General features: G+C 54.1%; 1 protein-coding gene across 1 annotated transcript in view; it reads left to right on the forward strand.

The window, feature by feature from the left end:
• The first annotated feature begins 4,533 nt into the window (after positions 1-4,533).
• SMAD4 (SMAD family member 4) overlaps positions 4,534-16,518 on the forward strand; it is a 20,711-nt gene continuing 8,726 nt past the window's right edge. Inside the window, exons 1-7 of the mRNA XM_054283384.1 lie at positions 4,534-4,782; positions 6,271-6,445; positions 6,792-6,821; positions 11,739-11,957; positions 12,521-12,631; positions 14,788-14,838; positions 16,380-16,518. The exon at positions 16,380-16,518 is cut by the window's right edge and continues 45 nt beyond it. Coding sequence (XP_054139359.1) covers positions 4,534-4,782; positions 6,271-6,445; positions 6,792-6,821; positions 11,739-11,957; positions 12,521-12,631; positions 14,788-14,838; positions 16,380-16,518 — 974 coding nt within the window. The remainder of the gene's footprint in view (positions 4,783-6,270; positions 6,446-6,791; positions 6,822-11,738; positions 11,958-12,520; positions 12,632-14,787; positions 14,839-16,379) is intronic.

Below are 16,518 nucleotides of genomic sequence, written 5' to 3' on the forward strand. Positions count from 1 at the left end.
GCCCGTGCAGGGATGCGGAGTGCGGAACCTTGTCGCGTTATCTGGGCACAGCGGCAGGGCCATCGCTGTTTGGGGAGAGCGCGTCCCCGCTGGTGCCAAGCAGCGGCGCGCTCGGGCCGCGGGGGGCTTGTTTGGCATTGCTGACCCTCACAGCAGCATAAGCACGGCAGGGCAGGCTCCGGGCAGCTCGGCTCGGCAGGGCCGCTCTCGCCCCCGGGCACATCGGCCGTGCTGGTTCCGGCTCTGCGAGGTGGGGCTGGGGGGGCAGCTGGACCTTTGGGGATCTGCCTGGGGGCCTCAGGGAACCCTTCTGGCAGAGGTATCCACCGGCCTTGCAGTGATTTTTCAGCTAAGTTTAAAAACTTGCATGGCTGAATGACTAGAGCTGCATTGCCAGTGTCACACAGTGCTGGGTGTGTGTGTGTGTGTGTGTGCCACAGCGCTGGGTGTGTGTGTGTGTGTGTGTGTGTGTGTGCCACAGTGCTGGGGGTGTGTGTGTGTGTGTGCCACAGCGCTGGGTGTGTGTGTGTGTGTGTGTGCCACAGTGCTGGGTGTGTGTGTGTGTGTGTGTGTGTGTGTGTGTGCCACAGCGATGGGGGTGTGTGTGTGTGTGTGTGTGTGTGTGCCACAGCGCTCTGTGTGTGTGTGTGTGTGTGTGTGTGTGTGCCACAGTGCTGGGGGTGTGTGTGTGTGTGTGTGTGTGTGTGCGCCACAGCGCTGGGTGTGTGTGTGTGTGTGTGTGTGTGTGTGTGTGTGCCACAGCGATGGGGGTGTGTGTGTGTGTGTGTGTGTGTGTGCCACAGCGCTCTGTGTGTGTGTGTGTGTGTGTGTGTGCCACAGTGCTGGGGGTGTGTGTGTGTGTGTGTGTGTGTGTGCGCCACAGCGCTGGGTGTGTGTGTGTGTGTGTGTGTGTGTGTGTGTGTGCGCCACAGCGCTGCGTTGCCAGTGTTGCACAGGTGCCTCGTGTGTTGCATGTCATTGCAGGGCTGCCTGTCATGTCAGCGCTGCAGCGTTGCAGTGCAGCAGTGTGCTGTTTGCTCCGTGTGCAGCTGCTGCAGGCTGGAGCAGCTCCAGTTAGCAGCCGGTTGTCCTTCCCTGCACACGGGCAAAGGCGACCCTGGCACTCCAAACTTCCTTTGTGTTTCGGACTTACCTCCCCTTGGGCGGCTCTTGTTGTGCTGCTTAGCTTACCTGGAGCTCTAGTTGTCCTTTGCTTGTTTTGTAATTCACTCGCTATTGCTCAGCTGACGTAACAAATTACTTTGTGTGGCACGGGACCGTAGCCTTGTTCAGGCTGGAAAAGCCCTCTAGAACCGTTGGCCCTGGGTGTTATCTGGCCCTTCTCTGTGGCTTTGTGAAACACTTTGTGTCAGTGCTTTACCTTGGCCGAGCGCTCTGTGGGGCCGGGCTGGGTCAGGAGCCGCTCCCTGTCCCGCTGGGGCTGTGATCTCCGGGCACCCTGGCATGTGCTGCATGGCTCTGTCCACCCTACAGGCATTTTTAATTTGTTTTTAAAGCATTGGCATCTCCTGCTCGTTAGTGCCTTGCATTAGCTCGTCCCTTTGCCGCGTGCTGCTTGCTCCGTGGTCGGGAGGCGCGGAGACGCCTCCCCAGCGTGCGACCGAGCTGAAGGGGGGCTGCCCGAGCTGTTTGTGGGGAGCTGCATTTGTGCACTGTGGGCATTGGCCCGCCCTCGGGAAACACGGCTGCCTCTGCAGAAATGTGCCACGCGGTCTGGGCGCTGCTGCCCGCTGCCCTGTGTGCCCGGGCACCCTGAGCTGGTGCCCGCTGCCCTGTGTGCCCGGGCACCCTGAGCTGCTGCCCGCTGCCCTGTGTGCCCGGGCACCCTGAGCTGGTGCCCGCTGCCCTCTGTGCCCGGGCACCCTGAGCTGGTGCCCGCTGCCCTGTGTGCCCAGGCACCCTGAGCTGGTGCCCGCTGCCCTCTGTGCCCGGGCACCCTGAGCTGCTGCCCGCTGCCCTCTGTGCCCGGGCACCCTGAGCTGCTGCCCGCTGCCCTCTGTGCCCTGGCACCCTGAGCTGCTGCCCGCTGCCCTGTGTGCCCTGGCACCCTGAGCTGGTGCCCGCTGCCCTCTGTGCCCGGGCACCATTCCTGCCCTGAACTGGTGCCCGCTGCCCTCTGTGCCCGGGCACCCTGAGCTGCTGCCCGCTGCCCTGTGTGCCCTGGCACCCTGAGCTGCTGCCCGCTGCCCTGTGTGCCCGGGCACCCTGAGCTGCTGCCCACTGCCCTGTGTGCCCTGGCACCCTGAGCTGCTGCCCGCTGCCCTCTGTGCCCTGGCACCCTGAGCTGCTGCCCACTGCCCTGTGTGCCCTGGCACCCTGAGCTGCTGCCCGCTGCCCTCTGTGCCCGGGCACCATTCCTGCCCTGAACTGGTGCCCACTGCCCTGTGTGCCCTGGCACCCTGAGCTGCTGCCCGCTGCCCTCACCGCTCTGTGCCCTGGCACCCTGAGCTGCTGCCCGCTGCCCTCTGTGCCCGGGCACCATTCCTGCCCTGAACTGGTGCCCGCTGCCCTGTGTGCCCGGGCACCCTGAGCTGCTGCCCGCTGCCCTCTGTGCCTGGGCACCCTGAGCTGCTGCCCGCTGCCCTCTGTGCCCGGGCACCATTCCTGCCCTGAACTGGTGCCCGCTGCCCTGTGTGCCCGGGCACCCTGAGCTGCTGCCCGCTGCCCTCTGTGCCTGGGCACCCTGAGCTGCTGCCCGCTGCCCTCTGTGCCCGGGCACCCTGAGCTGGTGCCCGCTGCCCTGTGTGCCCGGGCACCCTGAGCTGCTGCCCGCTGCCCTCTGTGCCCGGGCACCATTCCTGCCCTGAGCTGGTGCCCACTGTCCTCACCGCTCTGTGCCTGGCACAATCCTCATTCATGGTTTCAGGGCTCGGGGAGATGATGAAGCTGCGTGTCTCATTTGTGTCTAATTTTAATTGTCTCTTCATTTAAAGCTCCTGTAGCTAATGGCTTTATCAGGGCGTTTATTTGTGATTGCTTGTGCGTATCTGTCCGGGTGGTGTGCAGTATTTAAGGGAAATGATGTTCTATTCTGTTTCAGCTGACAGGCTTTGCAGATTAGTGTGAGTTGCCATAGAGAGTGACTGGCGGTTTAAGCTTGGCTTTTGAAAGGGCTTTTTGAATTGAAGCACAAAAAAACCCCAGCACAGAGGGAGAAATTTAATAGCTAGGTAAAATCCGTGATCCTACTCCCATTTAGAGATAATTGCTTTCCTTTGGGAAAAATCAAGTGCAGAAGCATCCTTGCAAAAGAGGAAAAGGCTGGAATATGGAGGGAGGGGAAGGATTTTCACCGTGTATTTTTTCAAATATACCAAAGAGTGATGTATTCCAGTTAAAACTGGAATAGTAGAAAATGCCAGATAAGGAGGAGTCTGTTTCCTCTTAAAGTTTGTCTAACAGCATTCGTTTTACACGGAGGGGAGCCACGTGCTCACATGTGTGGTGCCATAACTTTCTAAATTAACATCTCACTCTTATTTTGTGCCACACATTTGTTTCCAATAAATAGCTGCTACTTCGGTGCCTCTAATAACATGGGAAATTCCAGTGCAGTAACAGGTCTCTGACTGGATGTGTTCCTCCTGAGACAGAGTGACAGGCTTGTTTTTCCCTGAACTTTTGAAATCGGATGTATTTATTTTATTTACACGGTCGGGAAGGGCGCGGTGGTTCTCAGAGAGGCTGCTCGGAAAACGTGGTAAAATCACTCGTGTGTGTTTGCTGGCCGTGTTCTGGGGAGGCCAGGGCCCGTGCGAGTGCCGTGGCTGGTGCTTCCATGGAGCCGGGGCTGCCTGGAGGGCCGGCGCAGCTCGGTGGCAGCCTCAGCCAGGCTCCTTCTCTGAGGAGCACCAGTGGGAAGGGTTCCTGAGTTTTTGCCAGCCCTTGTGGCCAGCAGGGAGGAGCAGAGCCGGTGCGAGGAGGCTGAGCCGTGGGCAGGGCTGTGAGTGAGGCCGGACGGATCCGGGTGCCCTGGTGCTTCCTCCCTCCCTGCTCAGGGCTTGCTCACGTCAGCGCCCTGGAACCCCACCCCGTGCTCTCACCGCCTTTCGTCTGCTGCGATGAGCCCTGGGGAATCATCGCGGCCTCTCCTGGTTCGCCTGAGGATCCCTGCCTTGCTGTGCGCGCATAAATAACCTCTATTTAAATGTTGTTACTAGGGGAGGAATAAATCCTGCATCTAAAACTGTGCGGGCCGCCCCAGGCATGTTTCAGCTGTCATGGGACAAGCAAGGCAGTTTTTTCATGTGCTTTTAATATCCTGAAAATAAAAGGAGAAGAAAAGCCACAGGCTTCCTTAGAAAGGAATGATGATTACGCATCATTTTAACACATGATCTGCGATGTGTTAAAAACCTTAAAAACCATTCTAATGTAGATGTTTTTTCCTCCTAGGTTTTACCAAGGGACACTACATCTAACACTTAACTTGGATCATCTCTTGTTCATCAGCTTGAAAGTCATAACAGCCCCCAAAACTGACATTTGATCTGAAAGAACAAGCTGTGACAGATGGACAATATGTCTATTACTAACACACCAACAAGTAATGATGCTTGTCTGAGCATTGTTCACAGCTTGATGTGCCATCGACAAGGTGGAGAGAGCGAGACTTTCGCCAAGCGCGCAATCGAGAGCTTAGTTAAAAAGCTGAAGGAGAAAAAAGATGAATTGGATTCTCTGATTACAGCTATAACCACAAACGGAGCTCACCCTAGCAAGTGTGTTACAATACAGAGGACGCTGGACGGGAGGCTGCAGGTTGGTACCGGTGCAATGCAGTGTGTGTGCGTGTTCCTGCTGGGGAGCTGCCGAGGGACGGGGCAGAGCCCTGCTCCGCCGGCTGTGCTGCGGCTCTGCTGCAGAGCTGCCCTCCTCCTGCGCGGGGGCACGAGGCCGCTGGGAGCGGGGCACCATTCTGGTCTGCTCTGCCCTGCTCTGCCTGTCTGCGTGCGGCGGTGCAGGGCAGCGCCCTCACAAACCCAGCCTGGACACCCCTGTGCTGTCACTGTCCCTGTCAGCTCAGTGCTGTCCCTGTCAGCTCAGTGCTGTCCCTGTCCCTGTCAGCTCAGTGCCGTCCCTGTCAGCTCACTGCTGTCCCTGTCAGCTCAGTGCTGTCCCCGTCCCTGTCAGCTCAGTGCTGTCCCTGTCAGCTCAGTGCTGTCCCTGTCAGCTCAGTGCTGTCCCTGTCCCTGTCAGCTCAGTGCTGTCCCTGTCAGCTCAGTGCTGTCCCCGTCCCTGTCCCCGGCCAGCCCTGCAGTGCCAGCGCTGTGGTCCCCGGTTCAGCACTGTCACTGTGGGCTGTGCTGAGCACAACCCTGGCTGTCCTTGGTCAGGATCCACTCCCTGTCCCACCGATGCCCAACCCTTCAGGTGGATCTCCATGGTCACTCCCAACCCTTCAGGTGGATCTCCATGGTCACTTCCCACCCTTCAGGTGGATCTCCAACCCTTCAGGTGGATCTCCATGGTCACTCCCCACCCTTCAGGTGGATCTCCATGGTCACTCCCAACCCTTCAGGTGGATCTCAAACCCTTCAGGTGGATCTCCATGGTCATTCCCACCTTTCAGGTGGATCTCCATGGTCACTCCCCACCCTTCAGGTGGATCTCCATGGTCACTCCCAACCCTTCAGGTGGATCTCCATGGTCACTCCCCACCCTTCAGGTGGATCTCCATGGTCATTTCCCACCCTTCAGGTGGATCTCCATGGTCATTTCCCACCCTTCAGGTGGATCTCCATGGTCATTTCCCACCCTTCAGGTGGATCTCCATGGTCACTCCCAACCCTTCAGGTGGATCTCCATGGTCATTTCCCACCCTTCAGGTGGATCTCCATGGTCACTCCCCACCCTTCAGGTGGATCTCCATGGTCACTTCCATCCTTCAGGTGGATCTCCAACCCTTCAGGTGGATCTCCATGGTCATTTCCAACCCTTCAGGTGGATCTCCAACCCTTCAGGTGGATTTCCATGGTCACTTCCATCCTTCAGGTGGATCTCCAACCCTTCAGGTGGATCTCCATGGTCACTCCCAACCCTTGTGGTGGATCCACGTCTCACACTCCAATCAACCACCATTCATCCCCATGAGATCCTCCCATCCTCACACCGCTCTCATCTCAACATCCAACCCCCAAACCCTCCTGGCTACACCCCAGAACCTCCGATCTCCCCGGGTGTTGTCTCGGTGTCTCTGCACCTCGGGCCTGACGTGGTGACATCCCACCCGTGTCCGTGTCCCTACAGGTGGCCGGCCGCAAGGGCTTCCCGCACGTCATCTACGCCCGCCTCTGGCGGTGGCCCGACCTTCACAAGAACGAGCTCAAGCACGTCAAGTACTGCCAGTACGCCTTCGACCTCAAGTGCGACAGCGTCTGCGTCAACCCCTACCACTATGAGCGCGTGGTGTCACCCGGCATCGGTGAGTACCCCCGTAAATCGCCGGGAAACACCTCCCGGTACAGGCAGCGCGACGCCGAGTTGGGAACGTTGATTTTTAACAGCTTCAGGATCGACCGCCGTGCTCTTGTCGTTGTCCGTGCGCTGTTTGGTTGTTGTTGCGGGGTTTTGGCGTTTGGCGGTGCGTCTCCGTGGGGTTTGTTGGCGCGGTTGCGGTGTCCCTCGGAGGAGCCGAGCCTTGCAACGGAAGGGGGTGTGCGGCTGGGGTAAAAACCTCCTTCAGGGGTGGTTTTTACAGGTTGAGAAACGTTTCAACGCGTTGTAGATCTCTGAACGCCCCTTTTTCCCCCCGTTGTTCCCTTTGGCAGATCTCTCGGGACTGACGCTGCAGAGCTCGGGTGAGTGCCGGTGGTCGCTGCTTCTCACCCTGAAACACACACAAAACCAACAACCCCACGGCTCAGTCAAAAAAGACCCCCAGAACTGCCTGACATGCTGATGAATTGGGTTGGGAATGAATTGGGTTGGGAATGAATGGGATTGGGAATGAATGGGATTGGGAATGAATGGGATTGGGAATGAATTGGATTGGGAATGAATCGGATTGGGAATGAATTGGATTGGGAATGAATTGGATTGGGAATGAATCGGGTTGGGAATGAATCGGATTGGGAATGAATTGGGTTGGGAATGAATTGGATTGGGAATGAATCGGATTGGGAATGAATTGGGTTGGGAATGAATTGGGTTGGGAATGAATCGGATTGGGAATGAATTGGATTGGGAATGAATTGGATTGGGAATGAATCGGGTTTGGAATGAATGAGATTTGGAATGAATTGGATTGGGAATGAATCGGATTGGGAATGAATTGGATTGGGAATGAATCGGATTGGGAATGAATTGGATTTGGAATGAATTGGATTGGGAATGAATGGGATTTGGAATGAATGGGATTGGGAATGAATTGGATTGGGAATGAATCGGATTGGGAATGAATTGGGTTGGGAATGAATTGGGTTGGGAATGAATTGGATTGGGAATGAATTGGGTTTGGAATGAATTGGATTGGGAATGAATCGGATTGGGAATGAATCGGATTTGGAATGAATGGGATTGGGAATGAATTGCATTTGGAATGAATTGGATTTGGAATGAATTGGATTGGGAATGAATCGGATTTGGAATGAATCGGATTTGGAATGAATCGGATTGGGAATGAATTGGATTGGGAATGAATTGGATTTGGAATGAATCGGATTGGGAATGAATTGGGTTGGGAATGAATTGGATTGGGAATGAATTGGATTGGGAATGAATTGGACTGGGAATGAATTGGATTTGGAATGAATTGGGTTGGGAATGAATTGGGTTGGGAATGAATTGGATTGGGAATGAATCGGATTTGGAATGAATGGGATTTGGAATGAATTGGGTTGGGAATGAATCGGATTGGGAATGAATTGGATTGGGAATGAAGCGGATTGGGAATGAATTGGATTGGGAATGAATCGGATTTGGAATGAATCGGGTTGGGAATGAATCGGATTGGGAATGAATCGGATTGAGAATGAATTGGGTTGGGAATGAATCGGATTGGGAATGAATTGGATTGGGAACGAATTGGATTGGGAACGAATCGGATTTGGAATGAATTGGATTGGGAATGAATCGGATTGGGAATGAATTGGATTTGGAATGAATTGGGTTGGGAATGAATTGGGTTGGGAATGAATCGGATTGGGAATGAATTGGATTGGGAATGAATTTGATTTGGAATGAATTGGGTTGGGAATGAATTGGATTGGGAATGAATCGGATTGGGAATGAATTGGATTTGGAATGAATTGGGTTGGGAATGAATTGGGTTGGGAATGAATCGGATTGGGAATGAATTGGATTGGGAATGAATTTGATTTGGAATGAATTGGGTTGGGAATGAATTGGGTTGGGAATGAATTGGATTTGGAATGAATTGGATTGGGAATGAATCGGGTTGGGAATGAATTGGGTTGGGAATGAATCGGATTGGGAATGAATTGGATTGGGAATGAATTTGATTTGGAATGAATTGGGTTGGGAATGAATTGGGTTGGGAATGAATTGGATTTGGAATGAATTGGATTGGGAATGAATCGGGTTGGGAATGAATTGGATTGGGAATGAATTGGATTGGGAATGAATCGGATTGGGAATGAATTGGATTTGGAATGAATTGGATTGGGAATGAATCGGGTTGGGAATGAATTGGATTGGGAATGAATCGGATTTGGAATGAATCGGATTGGGAATGAATTGGGTTGGGAATGAATTGGATTGGGAATGAATTGGATTGGGAATGAATCGGATTGGGAATGAATTGGAATGGGAATGAATTGGATTTGGAATGAATTGGGTTGGGAATGAATTGGGTTGGGAATGAATTGGATTGGGAATGAATCGGATTTGGAATGAATTGGATTGGGAATGAATCGGATTGGGAATGAATCGGATTGGGAATGAATTGGATTGGGATGAAATGGATTTGGGATGAATCGGATTGGGAATGAATTGGATTGGGAATGAATTGGATTGGGAATGAATTGGATTGGGATGAAATGGATTTGGAATGAATCGGATTGGGAATGAATCGGATTGGGAATGAATCGGGTTGGGAATGAATTGGATTGGGAATGAATGGGATTTGGAATGAATTTGATTTGGAATGAATTGGATTGGGAATGAATCGGGTTGGGAATGTATCGGATTGGGAATGAATCAGATTGGGAATGAATCGGATTGGGAATGAATTGGATTGGGAATGAATTGGATTGGGAATGAATCGGGTTGGGAATGAATCGGATTGGGAATGAATTGGGTTGGGAATGAATTGGGTTCGGAATGAATCGGATTGGGAACGAATTGGATTGGGAATGAATCGGATTTGGAATGAATCGGATTGGGAACGAATTGGATTTGGAATGAATCGGATTGGGAATGAATCGGATTGGGAATGAATTGGATTTGGAATGAATTGGATTGGGAACGAATTGGATTGGGAATGAATTGGATTGGGAATGAATTGGATTGGGAATGAATTGGGTTGGGAATGAATTGGATTGGGAATGAATCGGATTGGGAATGAATTGGATTGGGAATGAATCGGATTGGGAATGAATCGGATTGGGAATGAATTGGATTTGGAATGAATTGGATTGGGAATGAATTGGATTGGGAATGAATCGGGTTGGGAATGAATCGGATTGGGAATGCTGAATGTCATTCATAAAAAAGAAAGAATGGAAATCCTGTCGTTCATTCAGTGAAGGAGTCTGATGTCCTCGCTTTCCCTGAAGCTTGGACGTGAAATCTGGCGTGGGATTCGTTCAGAAATCTGAGATTCCACTGCTGGAATATTTCATTATTTGACACCAAGATTGTCCTTCAGTAAAGAATCAAAACTGAATTTCCCGTTGTTTAATGGAAATATTCCATTGTTTAATGGAAATATTCCATTGTTTAATGGAAATATTTCATTGTTTAACACCAAGATTGTCCTTCAGTGCAGAATCCCAGCTGAATTTCCCGTTGTTTAATGGAAATATTTCATTGTTTAACACCAAGATTGTCCTTCAGTGCAGAATCCCAGCTGAATTTCCCGTTGTTTAATGGAAATATTCCATTGTTTAATGGAAATGTTTCATTGTTTAACACCAAGATTGTCCTTCAGTGCAGAATCCCAGCTGAATTTCCCGTTGTTTAATGGAAATATTCCATTGTTTAATGGAAATATTTCATTGTTTAACACCAAGATTGTCCTTCAGTGCAGAATCCCAGCTGAATTTCCCGTTGTTTAATGGAAATATTTCATTGTTTAACACCAAGATTGTCCTTCAGTGCAGAATCACTGCTGAATTTCCCGTTGTTTAATGGAAATATTCCATTGTTTAACGCCAAGATTGTCCTTCAGTGCAGAATCCCAGCTGAATTTCCCGTTGTTTAATGGAAATATTCCATTGTTTAATGGAAATATTCCATTGTTTAATGGAAATATTTCATTGTTTAACACCAAGATTGTCCTTCAGGACAGAATCACTGCTGAATTTTCTGTTGTTTAATGGAAATATTCCATTGTTTAACGCCAAGATTGTCCTTCAGTACAGAATCACAGCTGAATTTTCCGTTGTTTAATGGAAATATTTCATTGTTTAACACCAAGATTGTCCTTCAGTGCAGAATCCCAGCTGAATTTCCCGTTGTTTAATGGAAATATTCCATTGTTTAACACCAAGATTGTCCTTCAGGACAGAATCAAAGCTCTGTGTGTGTGTGTGTGTGTGTGTGTGTGTGTGTGCTGTGTGTGTGTGTGCCCTGTGTGTGTGTGTGTGTGCCCTGTGTGTGTGTGCCCTGTGTGTGTGTGTGTGTGTGTGTGTGTGCGCCCTGTGTGTGTGTGTGTGTGCCCTGTGTCCATGCCCCGTCACTGATGGCACTGTCCCCATGCCATCCCTGTGTGTGTGTGCCCTGTCCGTGCCCCGTTTAGTGACAATTCTGTCCCCCTGTGTCCTCTGTCCGTGCCCCGTGTGTGACAGCTCTGTCCCCCTGTGTGTCCCTGTGAGTGACAGCTCTGTCCCCATGCTGTCCCCGTGTGTCCCCTGTCCGTGCCCCATTTAGTGACAATTCTGTCCCCCTGTGTCCCCTGTCCGTGCCCCATTTAGTGACAATTCTGTCCCCCTGTGTCCCCCGTCCGTGCCCTGTGAGTGACAGCTCTGTCCCCCGTGTCCCCTGTCCGTGCCCTGTTTAGTGACGCCTCTGTCCCCCTGTGTGCCCGTGCCCTGTTTAGTGACAATTCTGTCCCCCTGTGTGCCCTGTCCATGCCCTGTGTGTGACAGCTCTGTCCCCCTGTGTGCCCTGTCCGTGCCCTGTGAGTGACAGCTCTGTCCCCCGTGTCCCCTGTCCGTGCCCTGTTTAGTGACGCCTCTGTCCCCCTGTGTGCCCGTGCCCTGTTTAGTGACAATTCTGTCCCCCTGTGTGCCCTGTCCATGCCCTGTGTGTGACAGCTCTGTCCCCCTGTGTGCCCTGTCCGTGCCCCGTGAGTGACACCTCTGTCCCCATCCTGTCCCCCTGTGTGTCCCCTGCCCGTGCCCCGTGAGTGACAGCTCTGTCCCCCTGTGTGTCCCTGTGAGTGACGGCACCGTCCCCATGCTGTCCCTGTGAGTGACGGTGCCGTCCCCATGCTGTCCCCCTGTGTGTCCCCTGCCCGTGCCCCGTGAGTGACACCTCTGTCCCCCTGTGTGTCCCCTGCCCGTGCGCCGTGAGTGACGGCTGTGTCCCCGCAGCCCCGCCCAGCATGCTGGTGAAGGACGAGTACGTGCACGACTACGAGGGGCAGCCGTCGCTGTCGTCGTCGGCCGAGGGTCACTCGGTGCAGACCATCCAACACCCGCCCGGCAACCGGGCCGGCTCGGAGCCCTTCAGCGCGCCCGCCATGTTGGCGCCCGCCGAGTCCAGCACCACCAGCACCACCAACTTCCCCAACATTCCCGTGGCCTCCACGAGTGAGCTCCTGCCTGGGCCGGGCACGGCGAGGGGGCGGCGGGCGCCGTGCGGGTGTTGCTGCTGCTGGGCATTGCAGCGGGGTGTTGGTTTAGGAATCCCAGTGTCACCAGTGAGATGGCCTTGCTGGAATGTTCAGCCTGATTGACAGGACTCACTCAGCATGGGGGGAAGGGAGACAGGTACAGGCACACCTGACCCGGAAGTCTAAAATGGGACATTACAGCGCACGGCGACAACCCTCCCAGTCGATTGACAGGTAGTCATAGTGATGGACCCTTACAGCAGCATGGTGTTGGAATAGGAATCCCAGTATTACCAGTGAGATGGTGCCTGGGCCAGTGAATGTGAACAACAGCTCCAACAGAATACACCACATGGTCTGATTGACCTTTTCAGCTCAGGGACAGGGGGCGGGGACAACTGAGCACCAACCAGGTGAGAGGGGCGGGGTCTCAAGGGACAATGACACCCAGACAGGCCAATGACCCCCAGGGCTGAGGGGCATCCTTTGAACCTGACCAACCACAACACACCTTGCTGATGTCAGGCGGTGTCTTTGCAGACAGCACCACCAGCTGGACCGGGAGCCGCACGGCCGCCTACACGCCCAGCATCCCGCACCACCAGAACGGGCACCTGCAGCACCACCCGCCCATGCACCCCGGACACTACTGTGAGAGAACGCTGCTGTGTCCGTGTGTCCGTGTGTCCGTGTGTGACAGCTGGGAGCGCCTGTCTGTGCCTTGCCCTCTCGGCACTCTCACATCTGCCTGTGCTCTGCCCTCACAGCACCCTCATTTCTGCTTGTGAACCCCTCTCAGCACCCTCATTTCTGCCTGTGAACCCCTCTCAGCACCCTCATTTCTGCTTGTGAATTCTTCTCAGCCCCCTCATTTCTGCTTGTGAACCCCTCACAGCACCCTCATTTCTGCCTGTTAATCCTTCACAGCCCCCTCATTTCTGCTTGTGAACCCCTCACAGCCCCCTCATTTCTGCTTGTGAACCCCTCTCAGCACCCTCATTTCTGCCTGTGAACCCCTCTCAGCACCCTCATTTCTGCCTGTTAATCCTTCACAGCCCCCTCACTCCTGCCTGTTCTCTGCCTTCACAGCACCCTCACGTCTGCCTGTGAACCCCTCTCAGCACCCTCATTTCTGCTTGTGAACCCCTCACAGCCCCCTCACATCTGCTCTGCCCTCACAGCACCCTCATTTCTGCTTGTGAATTCTTCTCAGCACCCTCATTTCTGCTTGTTAATCCTTCACAGCCCCCTCACTCCTGCCTGTGCTGTGCCCTCTCAGCACCCTCATTTCTGCTTGTGAACCCCTCTCAGCACCCTCATTTCTGCCTGTTAATCCTTCACAGCCCCCTCATTTCTGCCTGTGAACCCCTCTCAGCACCCTCATTTCTGCTTGTGAACCCCTCTCAGCACCCTCATTTCTGCTTGTGAATTCCTCTCAGCACCCTCATTTCTGCTTGTGAACCCCTCTCAGCACCCTCATTTCTGCTTGTGAATTCCTCTCAGCACCCTCATTTCTGCTCTGCCCTCACAGAACCCTCATTTCTGCCTGTGAACCCCTGTCAGCACCCTCATTTCTGCTTGTGAATTCCTCTCAGCACCCTCATTTCTGCCTGTTAATCCTTCACAGCCCCCTCACTCCTGCCTGTGCTCTGCCCTCACAGAACCCTCATTTCTGCTTGTGAACCCCTCACAGCCTCCTCATTTCTGCTTGTGAACCCCTCACAGCCCCCTCATTTCTGCTTGTGAATTCCTTTCAGTACCCTCATTTCTGCTTGTGAATTCCTCTCAGCACCCTCATTTCTGCTTGTGAACCCCTCTCAGCACCCTCATTTCTGCTTGTGAACCCCTCACAGCACCCTCATTTCTGCCTGTGAACCCCTCACAGCCCCCTCACATCTGCACTGCCCTCACAGCCCCTTCATTTCTGCCTGTGAACCCCTGTCAGCACCCTCATTTCTGCCTGTGAACCCCTCACAGCACCCTCATTTCTGCCTGTGAACCCCTCACAGCCCCTGTTGAAGTGAAGGGGAGAAGCGACCGTCCTGGTGACGCCTCGAACTCCCGTTTATTGATCCATCAGTCACTTTGCGTAATTAACAGCGTTAATTAACCCCGTGCATGACGCAAAATCCGAGCTCGCGATGGGCTGGCGGAGAAAACTGAAATCCTCGAGTTTCCTCCGTTAGAATATGCGCGAGGTTAATGAACGCCGTTCGTTAATTAATTCATTCATTAGCGCTGTTAATTAGCATATCAAGGGGCTGATTGATCAATAAATTGGGAGATGGATGCATTAATAAGATGTTTAATAAACAATTATAGGTAATGGAAAACAAAAGGAGGGGTCGGAGTTTCCTCCGTTAGAATATGCACGAGGCTAATGAACGCTGTTCATTAACGCTGTTAATTAGCATATCAAGGGGCTGATTGATCAATAAATTGGGAGATCGATGCATCAGCAGGATGTTTAATTAATAAACAATCGTAGGGATCGCAAAACAAAAGGAGCGCTCAGAGTTTCCTCTGTTAGAATATGCGCGAGGTTAATTAACACTGTTCATTAATTAATTAATTAATTAACGCTGGTAATTAGCATATCAAGGGGCTGATTGATCAATAAATTGGGAGATGGATGCATTAATAAGATGTTTAATTAATCAACAATCGTAGGGATCGCGAAACAAAAGGAGCGCTCAGAGTTAGAATATGCACGAGGTTAATGAGCGCCGTTCGTTAATGAATTCACGCCGTTAATTAGCATATCGATGGATTAATGATGCCAATTAAAAACGTGTTTTCTCCTCCAGGGCCGGTGCACAACGAGCTCGCCTTCCAGCCGCCCATCTCCAACCATCCTGGTGAGTGATGCCCGGCGGGCACAGGCGGGCACAGGCGGGCACAGGCGGGCACAGGCGGGCACAGGTGGGCACAGGTGTGCCCGCTTCTCATGGGGATGAGGGGACCTTCCTTCAGTAAATGGGGATAGGAGGTGGGAGGGGGGGTTGGCACCGGTGCCAGGGAAGGTGGGCAGCGCTGAGGGCGGCACTGTGGTGGGTGGGTGTGCCCGGCTGTGCCCAGGTGTGTCTGGGTGTGCCCAGGTGTGCCTGGGTATGCCCAGGTGTGTCCGGGTGTGCCCAGGTGTGCCTGGGTATGCCCAGGTGTGCCCAGGTGTGCCCAGGTGTGTCAGGCTGTGCCAACGTGTGTCTGGGTGTGCCCAGGTGTGTCTGGGTGTGCCCAGGTGTGCCCATGGCAGGGTCTGGGTGCCCATGTCAGGGTCTGGGTGCCCATGGCAGGGTTTGTGTGCCCATGTCAGGGTCTGGGTGCCCATGTCAGGGTCTGGGTGCCCCTGGCAGGGTTTGGGTGCCCCTGGCAGTGTTTGGGTGCCCATGTCAGGGTCTGGGCGCCCATGGCAGGGTCTGGGTGCCCATGGCACGGATTGGGTGCCCATGGCAGTGTTTGGGTGCCCATGGCAGTGTTTGGGTGCCCATGGCAGGATTTGGGTGCCCATGGCAGGGTCTGGGCACCCATGGCAGAGTTTGGGTGCCCATGGCAGGATTTGGGTGCCCATGGCAGGGTTTGGGTGCCCATGGCAGGGTCTGGGCGCCCATGGCAGGGTCTGGGTGCCCATTGCAGGGTCTGGGTGCCCATGTCAGGGTTTGTGTGCCCATGGCAGGGTCTGGGTGCCCATGGCAGGATTTGGGTGCCCCTGGCAGGGTCTGGGTGCCCATGTCAGGGTTTGTGTGCCCATGGCAGGGTCTGGGTGCCCATGGCAGGATTTGGGCGCCCATGGCAGGGTCTGGGTGCCCATGGCAGGATTTGGGTGCCCATGGCAGGATTTGGGTGCCCATGGCAGTGTTTGGGTGCCCATGGCACGGATTGGGCACCCATGGCAGAGTTTGTGTGCCCATGGCAGGATTTGGGTGCCCATGGCAGGGTCTGGGTGCCCATGGCAGGGTCTGGGCGCCCATGGCAGGGTCTGGGTGCCCATGGCAGGATTTGGGTGCCCCTGGCAGTGTTTGGGTGCCCATGGCAGTGTTTGGGTGCCCATGGCACGGATTGGGCACCCATGGCAGAGTTTGTGTGCCCATGGCAGGATTTGGGTGCCCATGGCAGGGTCTGGGTGCCCATGGCAGGGTCTGGGTGCCCATGGCAGGATTTGGGTGCCCCTGGCAGGGTCTGGGTGCCCATGTCAGGGTCTGGGTGCCCATGGCAGTGTTTGGGTGCCCCTGGCAGGGTCTGGGTGCCCCTGGCAGGATTTGGGTGCCCATGTCAGGGTTTGGGTGCCCCTGGCAGGGTCTGGGTGCCCATGTCAGGGTCCGGGCGCCCATGGCACGGTTCGGGCAGCCGTGCCCGCCGCCCGGTGCCCGCGCTGCCTGACGGGGAGCGCGTTGTCGCGCAGCTCCCGAGTACTGGTGCTCCATCGCCTACTTCGAGATGGACGTGCAGGTGGGCGAGACCTTCAAGGTGCCCTCGAGCTGTCCCGTTGTCACCGTGGACGGGTACGTGGACCCCTCCGGAGGGGACCGGTTCTGCTTGGG

Source organism: Melozone crissalis, unplaced genomic scaffold (assembly GCF_028551555.1).
Source record: "Melozone crissalis strain CALT ecotype California unplaced genomic scaffold, PUWL_Pcris_2 ptg000036l_1, whole genome shotgun sequence".
In the NCBI taxonomy this organism is placed as follows: domain Eukaryota; kingdom Metazoa; phylum Chordata; class Aves; order Passeriformes; family Passerellidae; genus Melozone; species Melozone crissalis.